The 18,328-nt window shown below is 43.5% G+C and overlaps 2 protein-coding genes across 2 annotated transcripts in view; one reads left to right on the forward strand and one right to left on the reverse strand.

Moving 5' to 3' along the window:
* The window catches only part of MED1 (Mediator complex subunit 1), a 39,861-nt gene extending 34,436 nt beyond the window's left edge, over positions 1–5,425 (reverse strand). The window contains exons 1-2 of the mRNA XM_050187967.3: positions 4,663–5,425; positions 4,120–4,247 (exon numbers count right to left, since the gene is read on the reverse strand). Coding sequence (XP_050043924.2) covers positions 4,120–4,247; positions 4,663–4,768 — 234 coding nt within the window. The 5' untranslated portion in view covers positions 4,769–5,425. The remainder of the gene's footprint in view (positions 1–4,119; positions 4,248–4,662) is intronic.
* Positions 5,426–6,536: 1,111 nt separating this feature from the next.
* On the forward strand, positions 6,537–18,099 carry LOC126541253 (uncharacterized oxidoreductase YtbE-like). Its single transcript, XM_050187953.3, has 7 exons — positions 6,537–6,690; positions 8,427–8,504; positions 11,689–11,979; positions 13,657–13,748; positions 14,985–15,095; positions 17,673–17,766; positions 17,894–18,099. The coding sequence occupies exons 1-7, from the start codon at positions 6,627–6,629 to the stop codon at positions 18,037–18,039; spliced, it is 876 nt and encodes a 291-aa protein (XP_050043910.1). The 5' UTR covers positions 6,537–6,626; the 3' UTR covers positions 18,040–18,099.
* The last annotated feature ends 229 nt before the right edge of the window (positions 18,100–18,328 follow it).

The following is an 18,328-nucleotide window of genomic DNA, read 5'->3' on the forward strand; positions in this document are numbered from 1 at the left end:
GCTGCACTCACGAAGGTACACCCCTTTCATTGTCTACAGAAAGCAAATGCAACCAGAGCAACTGCCTGCAGGTACTAATACTATAAGAACTGCGTGCTCTTACATGTGGCTGTGGCAGCCATGTTAACAAACCTTTCAAGAAGCCTTGAAGCAATGGTAGGCACTTCGTGTAAAGCAAAGGTGGTGGGTTCGGTTTCCACCATTGACAAGTCATCTTTTCATCCACTTTCATTTCTCTTTTCTTCATTATTTTCAACACTTTAATTTCAACCACAGCTTATGCTTTCCTTGGCTTCCTTATTCACTTCATATGGTCGCTTTAGCACATCAGGAACAATTAAAGGCACCTAGTTTCAGCTTGTATTCTACACATAAAGAAAAAAGAAACTGAAGGCTAAATAAATATCAATTACCATTATTATGGAAGTACATGACATACTACTGTACTGCACAAGCACTAATGCATGATCAATACTAAAATTGTTGATAAAATTGCATGTTAAGTAGGTTGACTCTTTAAAATGTTTCCAGACAGCCAATATATTCCAATAAGGGGCATGGGGTAGACTATCATGTTGCTGTATTAGGTTCAGCATTAAAGGGAAGTGGTCACTCCCAAATGGATTCTTGACGACATTCCATTCTATTTAAGGAAGGAGGGCCACAGTGCCAATTGCTAAATATATGGAAGAATATAGATTGTGTTAAAGACTGTAGTAGGTGGGCTCTCCTTTATTAAAGAGGCATACACCAGAGGCTAGTAGGAAGTTTTTTATGAGCCGACCCCTCGCATCACACAGGAAGCCTCCCCCAAATTGCTGCGAGCATTACAATCACTAGTGATAATGCTTGTTTTGAGAGCTGGTCAATGAGTGAGTAGAATTCTGTTTTGCTGAGTTGGTAATGAGGCGGTATGCAACAGCAACCGAAGGTTATCGACTTGTAGAAGAGAATCGCTCACACAAACACAGCCTCTAGGGGCATCAGGAGAGAGATTCTGCCAAGCAATAGACTTATCTAAAGCTACTGCTACACCTCCAGACAAGGCAACAGCATCATCACAGTCTTTCAGAAAGATAGCATGTTGTCTAAAAAAGGTTGTTTATGGAGGTCTTGGACGTATTTCCTGAACACACAGCACCTCTGGATCATATTTATGGAAGAGTTCAGTGATATCATTGAGGTTATGGAGAAGCTCTCTCACACTTCACTGTAGAATTTGTGGTTCCATTTTGAAAATGTTTTATGCTTTGGGTTCAAGAATGCAAAATTAGCTCATGGAGCCCTTTCCAGCTGCCATAATGTGGGGTTTGCCTTTTTTTTTTTTTTGCAGCAGTGGATGGAATCGCGATGCTCCTTAGGCACTGGCTGCGCCAGTATGTTCGGTGTTGCGTCCATCGCTTCTTGCAAGGTGCTGCTTGCAAGGCACTGGACTCGTGCTCTTGTGAGAGATGTGTTTGCCTTGAAAGCCCCACCTCAAAAGACGAGACCTTGGAGCCAAGGGCCCTTCTTGGATGGCGTCGCTGCCGGTTCACTGGCAGCGACGCAGTGGGCCAGACAGCCACTTCGGCAAAGCTGGTTTTCAGCAGGTAGGACATGTGCCTTTTTAAACTAAATGTTTTCTTTCACTTTAATTGTGAATATTTCCTTCTCTTTCTTTGATGATGGGCAGGACCACGAGTATGTGGCATGCTCCCCCTCACAGCTGGCACAGTGGAGAGTTCTCGCATGTTTCGAATGAATGTTCATTGGCACTACACTTGGCATAAATCAGCCGGCCTCGACAGTTCTATGAACTGTGGCCGAACCTTTAGCACTTAAAACATCCGAGGGGATTTGGCACGTATGGCCTAACAAGATTCTTGATGCACCCAGCCTCAATAAACTCAGGCTATTGGGGCACTGGACCTTTTCATCAAATTACACAGGGCCTTGCTGCTTTTCCCATCGCACACATGCATTTTCACTGTTACCACATGGCTAGTACCAAGTGGCAAATGGTTGCAGCTGCCAAAGAACTGGAGCACGCGTCGTCTAACTTCTGTTTCAGTGACAATATGTGCAGCTTGTAAAATCAGATTATTTGTTCACCACTCCTCTTCACGGAGAGTGCATGTGTAAGCGATGACAACTGGCAGTGACTTTGAATGCAATGGTTTTCCAGTACCACATTACGTTCAATTATAGCTCTACAAGAAAACAATGGACTGACATGTCAAGGGTTTTGGCTACTCAAACATGTAAGTACACTTACAGCTTGTGCATTTTGCAAACAGTAAATACCACTTGAGATGGGAGTAAGTACTAGGTGCTTGGTTTGGATTTCTTTCCGTCCCGCCTCATCTTAATTCATTTAACATTGATAACATTCTGCTCACTAAAGCCATCCAAGAGTTCAGCCTCAGTCAGCTCCAACAAATTATCATCTGAGACAACGCCGCCGGTTGTGTCCATAGTACAGTGCGGAGTCACTGTTACTGGAACATCACCAAATGACTCTAGATTGGGCAGCTTTACATGTTGTTTCTGATTGCAGAGCTCCAAGAGGAGATCACCGCTTGCCATCTTTGGTGCTTTATAACCTGGTCCAAGAGTCTCAGTTAGAGACTCAGAAACAAGAAAAGGTGAGACTGTTTATAGTTGGTTTTCTGGTATTTCAGAGTGAATGACATGGAATCGTGGAAAGTTTCGTCTTTGACGTCCAAAGAACTGGAATACATCTCGCACTCTTTCTTGAGGGTGATCATGGACAGGTGGGAAGGAACTAGCTATGAATATAGGTGAAGTTTTTGGCAGTAATGCCAGCCACCCACCATGGAGCCCAACAATGTGTAAAACAGGTCCTGCAAATGCCAGCTGTATGTTACTGCTATAGCCTAATATAATATAACCTAGATTGGTTATGTCACACACGGTTAACCCTTGCTGCCTAGAAAATTAGAAGTAAAAGAAAGGGAAAAGAAGACAGGAGAGACAGAAAGTAAGAAAGAAAAACGAAGGTAGGGGAGGAGGTCAGGAAAAGGCAACTAGCGATTTCCCATAGTTGGGTCCATCCACGGGTGCCATCTACGTAAAGCCTAGGCCAAAGGAGTGTGCAGCCTCTGCCAAGACCCAGCATCGCTTCAACCCCCAGGATCCCCTTTTCTCCGGACATGACCAAGCCACCCACAGCTACACGTGAGAAGTTCCAACACCCATGTGCTCAGGTCCATGGTGTTGCAACACACCAAACATCTGCTCACACAGAAGCCCGGGCAGGGCACTGGACCTTTTCATCAAATGACACAGTGCCTTGCTGTTTTTGTCGTCGCACACATGCATTTTCACTGTTACCACATGGCTAGTACCAAGTGGCAAATGGTTGCAGCTGCCAAAGAACTGGGGCATGCGTCGTCTAACTTCTGTTTCAGTGACAATATGAGCAGCTTGTAAAATCTGATTATTTGCTCACCACTCCTCTTTACGCAGATTGCATGCGTAAGCGATGACAACTGGCAGTGACTTTGAATGCAATGGTTTTCCAGTACCACATTACGTTCAATTATAGCTCTACAAGAAAACAATGGACTGACATGTCAAGGATTTTGGCTACTCAAACTTGTAAGTACATTTACAGCTTGTGCATTTTGCAAACAGTAAATATCTTTTTTTCATCATTCCAGGTTGACGTCAGTGTGCGCTTAGAATTTCACTTAAAGCATCTCGTAAACAATAACAATGCAGATTGCGCAGGAATATATCGGCCTTCGCTACAAGAAGGATTTAAATCACGCACATCACATGTCAAAACTGAAAAATTGCGCTTTTTCGAATTCTAAACATGTCCCAGAAATCACGACAACCGACATTGTACAGCAAGAGTAAAAAAATGTACATGAACGTGTGCAAACATGATCTCAAGACGTCTCAGGCGAATGTGCACAGGACCGGTATGTCCCGCTATCAAAAGTAAAGACCTGAAACCACACGTTTGACAATCCTCGATATCTTCTAGTCAACTGCGATGTTCATGCTCTCCGTGCACACACAGACGATCGGCGTTCCATAGTAAGTGGCAATTGCTGTTGACTTTGTCCGTGTACAAACATGCGGAACGCACCACGAAAAGGAGAAGCTCACCATGATAGCCATGCGGAGCGCCTTGGCCATGTCTCCCCATGGCTTGTAATGTTTGGCCTTGGCGCGGAGCTTCTCCAGGAGACTCTCCCTGGGGTTCTCGTTCGGACTTTCCTTTCCATTCTGCGAATCTGTTCCAGAGGCAGTCATAAGTGGGAGGCACAGTCCATCGAGCATCATTAAAGATCGGGAACCTCAACCACAAACGCACCGCACAGCACAATGCGGAGATGCATTGACACTACGCTGTCATCGACGGATGCCTCACTAACTTTCACCGCTACACAGCGGCGAAATCGAGAATCTTGTTTCCTGCGCTGCTACGCATAAAATGCCGCAGGCACAACGCGTTACGATCGCTAAAAGACAAACCAGAAACTCAACCGAAAGCTCGAAGCAACTTCCCGAGAAAGTTGGTACGAGACGCCTCTTGGTTTGAACGATCGAATACGCAAAGACGCACAAAGCGAATCACTGCCAGTCACAAGTTGTGCAAACCAGTTCAACTTATGACAACTTTGAGTAAGAGTAATGGGCTCGACTCACTCTCGATTACGTCCTTTGCGCCAACTTGCGGGCACGGAGTAACCGCTGCTGGCTTCTCGACAGCCGCCATGCTTGTTCTGTTTGTGTTTGCCTCTTTTGTTTTCATAACTTGAAACGCACTCAATGTAGTCAACACTTTCCAAAAAAAGTGTTACTTATAATATTTTACCTAGCGAGATTATTTTACTTTTAACGAAGGAGACTTACTTTTAACAAACGTTTATTTTTTTTTTGTTTTAAAACAAGATGTACGGAAAAACAAATTGTTAAGAAATTAAAAAAAGTATATAAAGTTATCCAGAATAACTGAAGTAAATATGCGATTTTTTTGTTCGCTTACGTTCTCAACACGTCTTTTTTTTTTTTTTTTTGAGCGTCGCAGCTTAAGAAATCTGCGCATGAGGTGCAGGCACTTCCTAGTAGGTGGCGCTAACAGCGTCAGCGCCAGTAGTTTGGTACCGTTACTAGACAACGCATAGGAGGCGTTGTACTAGATTACATCTTTAGAGGTAATCTAGTAACGTTGTTTGGTACGGTTTGGTAGGCATCGCTAGCATCACCAGCATCATACCATGTACACAGGGCCCCAAAAATTACGCTGCACGCGTTCTAAAAAAAGATTTTGGGCTCACCGCTGCACTGTTCTTGCTCAAATTTTGCAGAACGATCGAATTTTGGCGTCAAATTTGTTTAGTATAACACTTGGCACAGTTAATTGCATCGTCTCTCGCGGAATCATATCGTAATAATATTAAAGAAAAAATTCAAGTTTGCCTGCGCTTAAGGAGATGCAAGCTGCTGCCGCGACGGCTCAAGCATAAACTTGTGTCGGCGCCTGCCGTCAGCTGCAAAAAGCAGCGTTTCAGGGAGTGCCGTCGCGTGTTACCCACTTCTGGAACAGGCGACTGAAACGCAGTTTTCTGCAACTCACGGAAGGTGGCGAAAAGAGTTTAAGCTGGCGCCGTCGCGGCAGCATATCGCATTCCCATAAGCGCAGGCAAATTTCAATTTTTTTCTTTAAAATCAGGCAATTCACTGAGCCAAGTGTTATACTAGATGAAGTAGACACCAAAATGCGATCGTTCTGCAAAACTTGAGCAAGAAAAGTGCAGCGGGGAGCGCAAAATCTTTCTTTAGAACGCACGCAGCGAAATGTTCAGGACTCTGTATGTCTACAAAGCGTTCTTGAACCAGGACATTGCGAATTACTGAGCCACTGTGAAATCTAGTCACTCTAGGGAATTGTCGTGCAGTTGCGTCGGCAAACGAAATGTCATTGCATTTGAAGTGAACCCAACGTGACGTGCAGTGAGTGCTGGCGCTGCGATTGTTTTGTGGTTCATACGAATGTCGGATAGTAGAAATATTTTCCGAGGCCCCCCAAATACTGTTTTTTTTCGGCAGGATTTTATTATGTGCACATCACCTCCTCCTCGCCCATACGGACGTCACATCGGAAAAACGAGTCCACTCTTCATGAGCGAATATTTCCTTACTACCTCAATAATAAATATTAACATACGATATTTACGTGCTTGAATACGACGTCAAATCGGTAACACGCTTAATTGGTAACAAGCATAGAGTTTAATTATTGTAGGGAGCTCTATGGCGGCAGGAAGCATTTGATGCAACCGTTATGTTATAGTTATGTCGATCGGGGTCGGGAATAGCGAAAAAAGTTGACTCAACAAAATGTCAGCCAGCTATTCCGTATTTCTTGCTTCTCGTTACGTAAATTCATGCCGTTTCAGGCAAAATGATGGAAGATGCATGGTTGGAGCATATTACAGTTTCGGTTTCGGTTCATTTTCGCTAATTGCACCATACTTGCCGTTTCTGGCGCATTCTTTAACGCAGGACTAGGCAACTGTGCTTGTTTTTCTCCTTGAGCAACCGATATCCTCTGGCCTGTTCAAGCACGTTTGCAGTTGCTCTCCGTTTGTTGAATCCGTTGGTGAGCTATGGCTCTTTCAATGACCTCGAAACTGCTGTTGAACAACGGAGCTCATCTACCTGCCATCGGATGTGAGCCTGTTTCATGCGTAGCATTCATCACGCACACTTTTTCAGTGCGAAATACATATGGACGAGCGAAAAGGCGACATCCGTATCTTGCGCTGTTTTCAATATGAAACGTAACAAGCTTGCAGAAACAAACAACCTAATCTATTAATCACAAGCTTATGCAGCACGCGTGCGCCGTTGCTGAAGCATGCTGAAGAGTGACTAAGGTTGGTACTGTTACGTGCGGTCCGGTAACCTAAACTAAACCGAAACTGCCGATTGTGAGATTGTAACGCATCACCGCCAACGAGGGACCAAGACATGTTTTGCGTAGTACTATACTACTGGTTAAATAAAGCGTACTGTTGTCGCGTTTCAGACAATCGATGTAAGTGTGCTCCGCAGTCGCCTCGATGCAGACGTGGCATTGAAGCACCTTTACACTGCTCGCGCGCGCAGAGCCGATGCAAATACGCACGCGCGTTCGCTACTGGCCGTGGATTAGGGACTAGGCGCACCCGTCTTATTACTTTTCTTTTGTCCTTAAACATCGTCAACTTTTATTCCCGAAATCAAAGCTCTGCGTGTATTTATCCCTAGCTCCTCCGGTGCGGCGCTGAACACGTACGTGCGCAAAGCTTTAGCGCAAAGCAGACAGACCGCATTGTTCATACTTTCGTCTTAAATCATGACATGAGAACTTCCAACTATTTAGTTGATATAACGAAATATATGCATGCATGGTTTTTTGGTATACAACACCTCCATACATTGCTGTGTTCGTGCTTCAATGACTATATTCCTAGTCAACTTCTAGAATCGCATACTGTATTGTTAAAGTGCGTCCCTGTGTTGCTCTTGTGTCATGGTGTCTTGGGTGCGTGCCTGCATGGTGTATGCCTGCAGCTCTGTAGTATGACCTACCAACAAGGCCAGTGTGAGTTGCTAGTCGTGATCCTCGATTACTGTGTTCGAGTTATTGCACATATATAAGGGAATGCAACTTCGTATACGCATGGCAATTAAGGAATTTCTTTCAATTGATGACTTGCATATAACCCCGCAACAGGTTAGTGACATATAGGCAACACCCGCACAGTCCCTTTAGGCAACATATCTGCATTGTTATCATTCTGTCTTGCTGTTCCGAGCTGACAAAAATTCTCAGTCCCAGTTATGCGTGCTAGTTTAATTTACTGCAGAAGTTCTTTGTAATTTAGAACATGCTGCACTGCACAAGTGTAATGATAATGTATATCCTAGAGTGCATGCATTGCCAACCCATTACCAACCTTCCTCTTGCACGACTATAATGTTTCCCATTTCATCTGACATCCTTTAATCCTGTTGACATGCTTCAGGTTACAGCCAAGGTACGCGGAGTCCCATGTACTGAAACAAACTGTGGCTCACAACTTGTTGTAATAAAATGATTGGTGATGTTCATTTTCCTTTTTTTTTTCTTTTCTATGCAGAACTATCCACCAAACTTTGCGTAGTCTAAGTTGGTGGGCCAATTAGTACATGCCAACATGAGCATAACCAAGTGGAAGACTAAGGAGATACCCAAACGAGAGAGTTTCTAGTTTTTTTCAGTACTAGCGCCTCTCTAGTTCAGCTTTCCTTCGTAGAATCCGCCTTGCTTTAACTGGACCCCACTGGACTTAACGTGCACTTTATGTCCTGTACTGATCTACATATACACATGCTTGGTTAACAAATTTTTCACATGGTGTATTGTTAATTGTTGAATCCAGTTGGAACATATCGCATCTCGGATGCTGCGCTCAAGTCCCTCCTGCCTACTGTGCTGCAGCAGGGATACAGGCTGATTGGTATGTGGCAGCCCTGGGATAACGAAGTGCAAGCTTTGCATCTTCTTGGAAACTGAGGCCAATATACACCAGTGAAAAAAAAATGCACTGGTAAACAGGCATGCGCTGTCAGCACAAATTCAAATGCATAGAAGTCAAAATAGGCTCATGCGTGTTTTTTGCATTTTGCCTATGTCTGTTTTGTGCCTGCCTTCTATTCGCAGTTCAACTCTACTCATTACTTTGACATGAAGTGACCTGCACATTGTACATTAAAATTGCCCACAATAGATGTTCTGGCAATTGTTTCTTTCCATTTGATTTTAAGCTGATAGTGCTTCTAGAAGTAGTCATGAGACATCAGAAAAAGCTATGTAAAGATCAAAGAAGTGCAATGCAGGAAATTAACATTGATATGGTGCTTGCATTGGTTACATGCAGTCGAACTCGGATATATCAAATCTGAAGGGGATGACGAAAAAGTTTCATATATAGGTAATTCGATACATAAAACAAAATTTCATACAAAACGAATTCAAGGGGATTTTACTGTTGTTCGTTAAACTCAATGATTTGTTATATGTGGGTTCAATATATCCGGGTTCTACTGTATATGTTGTAGAATGTAACTTCATGACTGTTCTTGATGCACTTGTGCACTCTACATTTCATTTCTGGATTTCCTTTTTTTTTCATATAATCTCTGAAGCAGAGATTATAGTTTATTTGTATTAGTACTTAAAACACAAGGGAAAATGTGGACCTGCCAGATCGCAGTCTTATTTTGTTTCCAACAGGTTGCGTTATCAATAAGCGTTGCATGTTTATTTGTAGATCAGTGTCTAATATCTATGTTTTCTTGTATCACTGTATGTATCAGTCATCTTGCATTACAGTGAACAGAGAAAGCTTTTAAATTGGCTATTATATCAATTTAATACATGGCTATCATATATATGTTGTGCATACATTACAAATAAAACAAATTATGAACACGTGTGTGTTGATACTGAGATGCTTAGCTTTCAATGTGCTTCCAAAAACAGGTGAATGACCTCATGAAGTGTACTGATAACCTTTGAATCGTTTGATGTTTCTCTCTGTGTTATGACAGCACTGAAGGCAGCAGTTCAAGTAAGATGACTTCCATTAATTCAGTACGGCATTAATTGACCTTCCATCTAGTTTGAGTCTGTTTAAAAGTCCAAAAGAGTATCTAATTTTTAAATGGTTGATTCAAACATCACATAACTCTCATTCTGCATTTCCTGCTGGTGTAAGATTAACAGAATCCAGCCATAGTGACATAATAGTATAAATCACTGAACACCATTGACCTTTGATGCACTTGCATATCACCTAAATGTCTGGTTGGCTGGAACACTTGTAAAATCCAAAATGAACCCATGGGAACCTAGAAACATCAAATATAATGACAACTGGTCACTGCCTTCATCTGGACACGGTTCTCGTGTAAGTGCACTTAGTTTATAAGTTCAACCTCAATGTAACGAAGTCGGCAAAATCCGCAATTTGCTTCGTTATATAGAAATTTCGTTCTACTAAAATTCGACCTATTATGCAAATAAGTACAGTCTCCGACCGATTTTTCTTACACGGAAAGGGGCTGCAGAATTTTCCAAATTATCGGGCAGCCGAAAAAAAAATTTAATAAGAACAAACAATTCATTTTGATAAATTTAGGAGTCAGCAGCGAATGATACGATTTCATGCCATGTATGTCGAGGGCATCTCGGTGGTACGACTTAAGCGAAGCCAGCCACGCGTTCCGTGCACTCCGCCTCAGCGGCTGATAGCGTTACCCGCACTGGGGCGACAACATCAGGAAGAGCGCCTGCAGCGGGGAGTGAATGCTTTGGCTGCCTCTCACTCCAACGGGTCACCAAAACTCGAAATTACACAACCTCGAATACTAAAACTAATACTAAGTACTAATACTAAGCCGTCTTGGTACACACTTAGCACATGCGGCAGATAGCCTCTAAAACAGGGTAGGTGGCTGTGTATAGGCTCAGCCGCTCTTGGAGCCATGCGCAGCCACGGCTGAGATGGGCTGAGATGCGCGCCAGAAATCGAGAGGCGCACTACCCTCCACACTTCGCCCCCGCCTGCTCACTCGCGCACGTGCTTGATCGCGTAACCACGAACTCCCTCCCCTCCTCGTCTTTCCCTTTGCTCGTCCAGGAAGGCAGCACTTGTGAAGCCACCATCTTCCTTGAATCACCCTCGCACACTTTCACTCGCACCTAAAGCACACAGTGGGCAGGGCGCGATAGGACCTTATTGCACTTGGACTTTATACAGAACATGATGCGGCTCTACTTCGGCTATTGTCGTGCGGCGTGCGATTTGAGAGGTGCATTTGCAAACAGCCGCTTGTAATTCATTCATTTGACCATCAGCGTCCGCGAAGTTTCCATTAATTGTTTCGACATTCCTTTGTGGCAGCAGTGAGATTTCGTTGTGTTGAAATCGCATACAAACGCACTTCGTTATATTGAGGCTCTAAATACATGGTGTTCTACGGACAAGAGGTTATTAACAGTTAAATAATTCATTATATCGCGAATTTCATTATATTGAAGCTCTTTATATCGAGCTTTAACTGTATTCGCTTATATATGGGGGGATCATTTTCAAGTTTGCTGGAATGTTAAAATATTGCCTGTGGCAGATAACTCTTGTCCTCACATCTGTTACTCTGTTACCATCTGTTACTTGTTTCTGTTACATTCACCAAGCCAATTTATTGGTTCTAGCAGGACAGGCAATAAATTGCAAACAAAAGCACAAGGAATTAAATATTCATGTCAAAGCACATGGAAAAGCTTAACAGTGCTCGAGCAAGTAATGTCGCTGAAGGCAATGTTGTGACGAGAAAGCTGGTATTCATCAGCCCTGACGAAGACGAGCCCCCTTGTCAAAATGCTGGCTACAGCGACATTCCTTGCTTGAGCGCTGTTAATAATTTCCATGTGCTTTGATATGTATATCATGTATAACTTAGGACAAAGAGAAGAGATGCTTGTAATTATTTAGCAAGTCATCTGCTCAAAAACTTGGTGATAAAGCCTTCTAGTTGCTCATGCACTTACATGATTCTTGCTGTTTGCCTTTAATTCAAGCCAAATTGAAGCACATCGCATTTCTCTAGCATTATGGTTATGAGGTGTGTGGGCGCCAGACTCGGCACCATTATACAGGAACGAGGCGGCGCTTGTCGGTGCCCTGCAGTCACTGGAGGAGTTTGGATTGCAGAGGTCCGACCTCTGGGTGGCAAGCAAGGTACCACCCATAGCCCAAGGCCGAGAGAAGTGCCGTGAATGTGCCCTGGGAATAATTGATCGGCTCGGCGGAAAGCTGGATCTGCTGCTGCTTCACTGGCCTGGAGTGCAGGGGCGTAAACCTGAAGACCCAGAGCAAGCCGTACTGCGCAAGGAAAGCTGGGTGGAATTGGAGAACCTGTACAGCCAAGGTATATGAACCTTCCCTCTGCAAGTGAATTACAGCACTGCTTTGTTTTTAATTTTGTGCTGATGAATTCTACCTGCCTTTTGATTCGGCCCTGTTTAAAGGGACGCTAAAGGCAAATACTAAGTAAAGCTAAAGTGATAGATTAGTGCTCGAGAATCTCTAAGGCATCAGTGTTATCGCGAACAGAGCCTTAATAATTGAGAAATCAAGGTAAATGCAGTACATGATTAGAGACTTCCCTGAGACATTCAAGCACTTGCCTGATGACGAAAGCAATCCTCAGTTAAATTCTGTCACTAGTACTCAATTAATCATCGCACAAAACATCCTTGTATTGTATTATAAGATCAAATAAAATGCTAGTTGTCCAGTTCCATTTCATATTTAGAAAAAAGAACTCATTGAAATTAGCGTTGGCAACGACACGGCCGGTCAAAAGGTTTCGTTTTCACTCGACTCTGCGCCGCCTATGCTTTCGCATTTCAGTACTTTCCTGATCGCGTAGTGCTGCAGTGGTTTTGCTGGCTCACGAAATTTACACAAACTGCAAGTAGCAGAGAATTCAACTTCCATGTCATGTCGCGAGATGCCTGAATGGTCTACGCCACTTGACCAAAAAGCAGCTGAAGCGGCGAATCCGCCGCTGTGTCTTGGCTTGGTGCCGCCGTCTGTTGGCCACCGTTTTACTCACCGACGACAGCAAAGGGTGGTGATGGCGCATGCAACGTCACCACTCCTCAGGTTGGGTGGCGGGAGATTTGAATTTCGGAAAAAATATTCAGACCCGTCAGATACAATTTTCTCATAAACTAAGTCTTTTCTTGGCACGAAACAAGCATTGTAAGGTTTCTGGAAAGGTATTTAAACACTCCACATCGACTTAGTATTTGCCTTTAGTGTCCCTTTAAAACTCAAAAGGTACCCATGCATGTTAAACTCTGCTTTTAATTTGAACGTTAGGAAATAGAAGCCAAATTTGTGCCTTTTGTGGGGTTGTCAAATTAAGAAGTCGACTGTATTGGCATAAATTCAGATGCAGACAGCTCAAGTTAGACAAAAATTTCCTTTGGCCACAACACGTTGAATAATTGGGTATGCAGCAATGCAATGCTATGTCGCTCTCAAGTAGTGCAAATCCAAAAACCATTTCTTCTGCTGCAAAATATATAGGTCAAGCAAAAAGAATACATTTGAATGACAGTACTGCAATATTCTATGCTGATGCATTGTTATTAACCTGTATACCAGATCTACCACACAATAGCAAATAGCATAGCATTGTTTTGAAGATTTATTGTGTACTTCAGTCTGCAAGTACTAATGACTTAGATTTTGAACGATGTATTGAGATTATGTGTGTGACCCTGGCTCCTATTATTTGGATTACAGGGTCTACAAATGGGGACATAAAATTGGCATTGTGAGATAGATATTCGTGCACATGTGAAACAGAGCATAAGAACAATGCACATGACTACAACGAGCAATACCTGGCTTACATTAAGCTGCATCACTTGGGAGCTCTTAGCATCATAGAAATTGTACAGGCATTCTCAAATGAAGTGGTCATATTGGGAAGCTGGGTGAATGCATATTCAAGTAATGTCCCGTGTAGTATTTTCCCTTCTATGGCTTTCAAAACTTAAAAAGTGTCATTTGAATCATGGACTATCTGCAGGTAAAGTGGGTGCCATTGGCGTTTCCAACCACACCGTCAAGCACCTGCAGGAACTGCTGACGTACTGCAGCGTGCCGCCGACTGTGAACCAGGTGAGCTTTTCTGGTGTCAGGAGCATGGGCCATACTTATGATTAGGAGTGGATCGGCTCCTTTCCCAAAAGGTTCTCAAGGTTGACTTCGGCTAAAAGTCCAAAAAAGTGGGGTTCCCTGATTGGTTCCCTTGATTCAAACATTGCATACCAGTTTTGCACGTCCTGCTGGCGTAAGATTAGGAAAATTCAGCCGTAGTGATCTAATTCAGGTTGTACACTCTAAAAACAGTTGCACCCTTCGGGGTGTATATTTGCCACACAACAATAATCGTCATCTGTCTTGCATGTGTCCCCTTTCTTGAAAACGCTGCGCTCGTTACTCTCCTGTCGAGAATGCTCTGTGATTCTGATAATGCGCATGCTGTTCATGACTTAGAATTACTGGGCTCACAGCGTTAAAGAAAGGAAATGCGGGCAAGACAGGTGACGATTATTGTTGAGCGGCAAATATACGCCCCAAAGGGTGCAACTGTTTTTAGAGTGCAAGAGTTGGGGTCGGGCATGTAAAAAAGGGTAGCTGGCCCATGCTGTCATCCGACTCATCCACGCTAAGGACGTTGTTGAAGGGAGGAACGTGTTCTTATAGAAAAACGAGGAGTATTGGATTTATTTACAATATCTACATGAAGAGTGGAGAACGTTACATCTCGTCAGTCTAGCATGACTGAATTGAAGCACTCCGAGGAGCCGAAAAAGTTCGCTTAAACCCCCCATGTCCTCTCTAGATCCCTAGGCTAGGGAAAACTGCCACCCCCTTTCATCCATTCGGAGCATCCAAAGTCATCGAAGGACCTGCATTGAGGGCGAGGGTTCTCATAACCACTCCTGCACCTTTTTTTACAGAACACACAGAAAGGAGGGGAGCTTCGTAGACAGGGATTGCCACGCTTGACTCAAGCTGGCACGTCTTGGTTCCTGGGATGACCCTGTAGTTAGCTGGAGCGCCTGTCAAGCAACTGTGGTGGTTACTGGATTCCGTGAGGGAATGCCTTAGAACACCCTTTTCCAGGAGTGTTCTTGCTCCCGTAGGTCCGTGAAGGCGACAGTGAACCAACAAACAACACTCGATCCGCCAAACTTGTCTTGCCTTGCTGCCGCCGCAGGTGTGTTCGAGGGGGATGCATTGTTAGCTTCACGAAGTGGTTCGTCGCAGTGGTGCAGAAGAGGCTAGAAGGTTACTACCCCTGCTGGCCGATCATAACAAGGTGTAGTGATGAAACATCACCTTTCCCAGGTGGAGTTTCACCCACACCTGGTGCAAAGCGACCTGCTGCGCTACTGCAAGGAACATCACATTGTGTTACAGGCTTACTCGTCTCTCGGTGCAGCAGGCGGGGTCGATGCAGTGAGTACATGCTTATTACTTTTTTGTGAAGTTGTGCCTCTGTGCTTTTGTTCATTTGACAGTGCTTTCATATCACTAGCATATTGTTTTGCTTGAACATATAGCAATAGTATGAATACTGAGTCATATGAGGACATTCTTGAGTGTTGGCAGCAGGAATGCTAGAATTCTTGTAAGGGGTGGAATCTTGGATACCATACAAGCTTGTTCGAAAGAAAGCTTTGCAGTTAGAGAAAAATTCACCGTAGTCTGCATATTGAACTCGGGACCAACACCATGGAAACAACAAAGATTGCGCGAGTTGGTTCTGCATGATTCAAGGTGTAGCAGCACAAATTCTTGAATGAGAACAACAACAACAACAACAAAAAAAAAACACCAAGGACAACGCTGTCCTTGTCTGTACTCCTTTTTTTTTTCCTCGTTCAAGAAATCATGCTGTTATACCTTCAACCAGGTAAACCCTATGGAGGCCACCTGTAGAGTTAAGGACCGCCACAGAGACTGCCCTGGAAAGGCACTGATCTTGGGTTCAAACCCTGTACCAGAACGAATTTTCCTTCAATTGCAAATCTTTCTTTCTGAGAAACACTTTTAGCTTTCATTTGTAGCTTCGTGCCTCTCTCAAGTGAGTGACAATTTTTTCCCTTTCATGAAGCTTCCTCCACTTTGCTGATTTCTGTAGAACTGCTTTTCTGTATAGCAAGCTTCAACGTGGGGTCATGACCCCACGTTGAAATAACTACCATATTGTGGTGCCGGTCAGGCTGGTTGAGTGTTTATGCATGATGTCATAAAGAAAAGTTCAAGGTCTTTACAGACAACATGGACTTTCTTTTACTTGCGCTAGCAAGCTATGCTTAGTGGTTGTGCTCATTATTCTTTTAATGGGATTTGCTGCAAGGAATATATAGTAAAATATGAACAAAAGGATATATCACCAATTTACAACATTCATGTATACAGTAAAAACTCGTTCATACGTGCTAAAAAAAAAAAAAAAAACGGCAGCAACATACTAACTAGGTAAACGTACAATCCGAAGTAACTAAAAAATTTGACAGACTGTAGTTGACATCTAGGTAATGTGAATCGTTGTGGCACGAAACGCCGACGTGCGTCGAACAGGTCCAGCGGCTGGAGACACGTTTTGTTGTCTTCCTGTTTTGTAGTGTTTTAGGGCATTGACAGGAAAGCGAAATTAAATTGAGCTTGTGAGCAATGCCGGATGCCGCCGGAGTGAAAAGTGATGCTCACATTGCGCTGCCTGCATGAGTTGCGTGCGGTACGCTTCCAACGGCACTAAGCGCGAGCTGTAAAACAGATAGGTGAATGTACTTATCGTAATGCGGCTGGTGGCAATAGCTGTGAATGTGGCTTGCAATGACTTGGGAGGAGATTTGCTGGTACCAGAATGATAAACTGAGTGCATGCTGGCATTTTCATGCGAGACGGGCAGGTGAGTATTGCGGCAAAGCTGCAGCAGCGGGTGGCTACTGGCCTCGATCGCACGTGCCTTGCGCATTTTCTTGTTACACGGTACCTAACAGCCGAACAACGTATCATATGATTGCAGTCTGCCGATGTATTGAACATTAGTGCAGAAAGATAGTGTTTTCTGGGAACATATGAACCGGTAAGCATAACTCAATTAGGTCATTTTTCTGTGTTCTTAATCACGAATGTTGGCGCCGGGAAATCATACGTAACGGGATTGTATCAACGAGGTTCTACTGTATTATATGCCCAAGTCTGGTACATGAGTACTAGCTCATGAAACCTCTTGTCTGAAGCTCCTTATGGGTCATATGTGCCTCCAAGAGTACAAACATGCAAAATTTTATTTTGTATAACAATTTATGCTTAGTGTTATCTTTCGTGAAGCCCCTTATGCGTTGCAAGTCAAATCAAGCAAAGAAAAAATGCGGTAAATGATGTAGAGGTGTGCACTGAAATCTCAAGGGCAATGGCTATCATTCGACGAGTGCTTGCTAGATGGCACCACAATACAGTACCGCAGAAAACACGCGGCTTCATCAAGCCGCCTAGCATCTGCACCTTGATAGTGAAAGTTGTAAACATGGGGCACATATGTTGGCAGCACCGTGTGCAAAAAAGACATGAAGTTGCTGTGGCACATCCAGTTTTACAGTTTTATGTATAGTTTTATGTGAGCAGCCTTTAATTTTTTTTTCATATACCAACTAGAATTTTAGTACACAATGTCAAGCACATCTACTGTTTGCTTCTGTCGCCCTAAAGCCGGTGCAACTGTTCATCAGTTTTAGCTCTGATCATTAATTACAAGGATATCTTATTGCAATCGTTCTTGCAAGCAAGATAAACAACCAAATAAATAAATGATGTTGAAGTTACTAGTGCGCTTTTACCATTTCAATCATGTGCAGCGTCAGAGTGTTAACTGATGGTTGCATTGTATGCATTGTTGTTGTAGCTCATCTCTCCTCTTGAATTTAGGCATTGCATGTCTGCCACACTAATATTATACTCTTCATCACTGTTGTGTTGGAGCAGCCTAATTTCGCTCTGACATGCTGCATTTATGCTTGTCTACAGATTCTTCAAGAGCCAGTTATTGTGGAAATAGCAGGTAAACACCAAAAGAAGCCAGCACAGGTGGTCCTACGATGGGCTCTTCAACTCGGCATAGGTACAGTTATCTTGATTCTATCATTTGTTCCTGAGGTTAGCTCGAACAACCGGTAGGCGCACAAAAATTAAGGAAAGTCGAGTAGCTGCTTCCCATAATCACTGCTTACGATTGTGACTTTTTACAGCTATCATCCCCAAGTCAAGTAAAGCTCAACGAATCGAAGAGAATGCAAACATCTTTGACTTTACACTCACTGATGATGAAGTTGCCGCCATCAGTGGCTTGAACAAGAACAAGCACTACTGCTGGGACCCGACAAACATTGTGTAAAGTAGGTGGACAATGGCATAGAACTTCTTAATCCATGTAAAAATAAAGTGGTGTAGTTTACTCTGGCTTTCTCTTAATCACATGGACGTTGCATGCTGTCCACCTCTACCTGCTTGAGTAGAATCTTCGATAACGGTCTCTTTTCGAGCACTCGCAGCGCTTTTTCAGTAGCCACACAGCTTTGCAAGTCAAAGTAACCACGCAAGTTATTGTAGGTCACGAGACACCTTCGGCAACTCCTTATGCCTTTTTCTACCTCCTCTTGGCTTTTGACTATGTGAGACACGTT

This window comes from Dermacentor andersoni, chromosome 2 (assembly GCF_023375885.2).
Source record: "Dermacentor andersoni chromosome 2, qqDerAnde1_hic_scaffold, whole genome shotgun sequence".
In the NCBI taxonomy this organism is placed as follows: Eukaryota; Metazoa; Arthropoda; class Arachnida; order Ixodida; family Ixodidae; genus Dermacentor; species Dermacentor andersoni.

Bases quoted from the DNA above. Each gene is read 5' to 3' on its own strand.
- LOC126541253 (XM_050187953.3), top strand. From the start codon at position 6,627: ATGGCTCTTTCAATGACCTCGAAACTGCTGTTGAACAACGGAGCTCAT. The intron at 11,980-13,656 runs GTATATGAACCT...GACTATCTGCAG, and splicing joins GGAGAACCTGTACAGCCAAG to GTAAAGTGGGTGCCATTGGC. The intron at 15,096-17,672 runs GTGAGTACATGC...GCTTGTCTACAG, and splicing joins CAGCAGGCGGGGTCGATGCA to ATTCTTCAAGAGCCAGTTAT.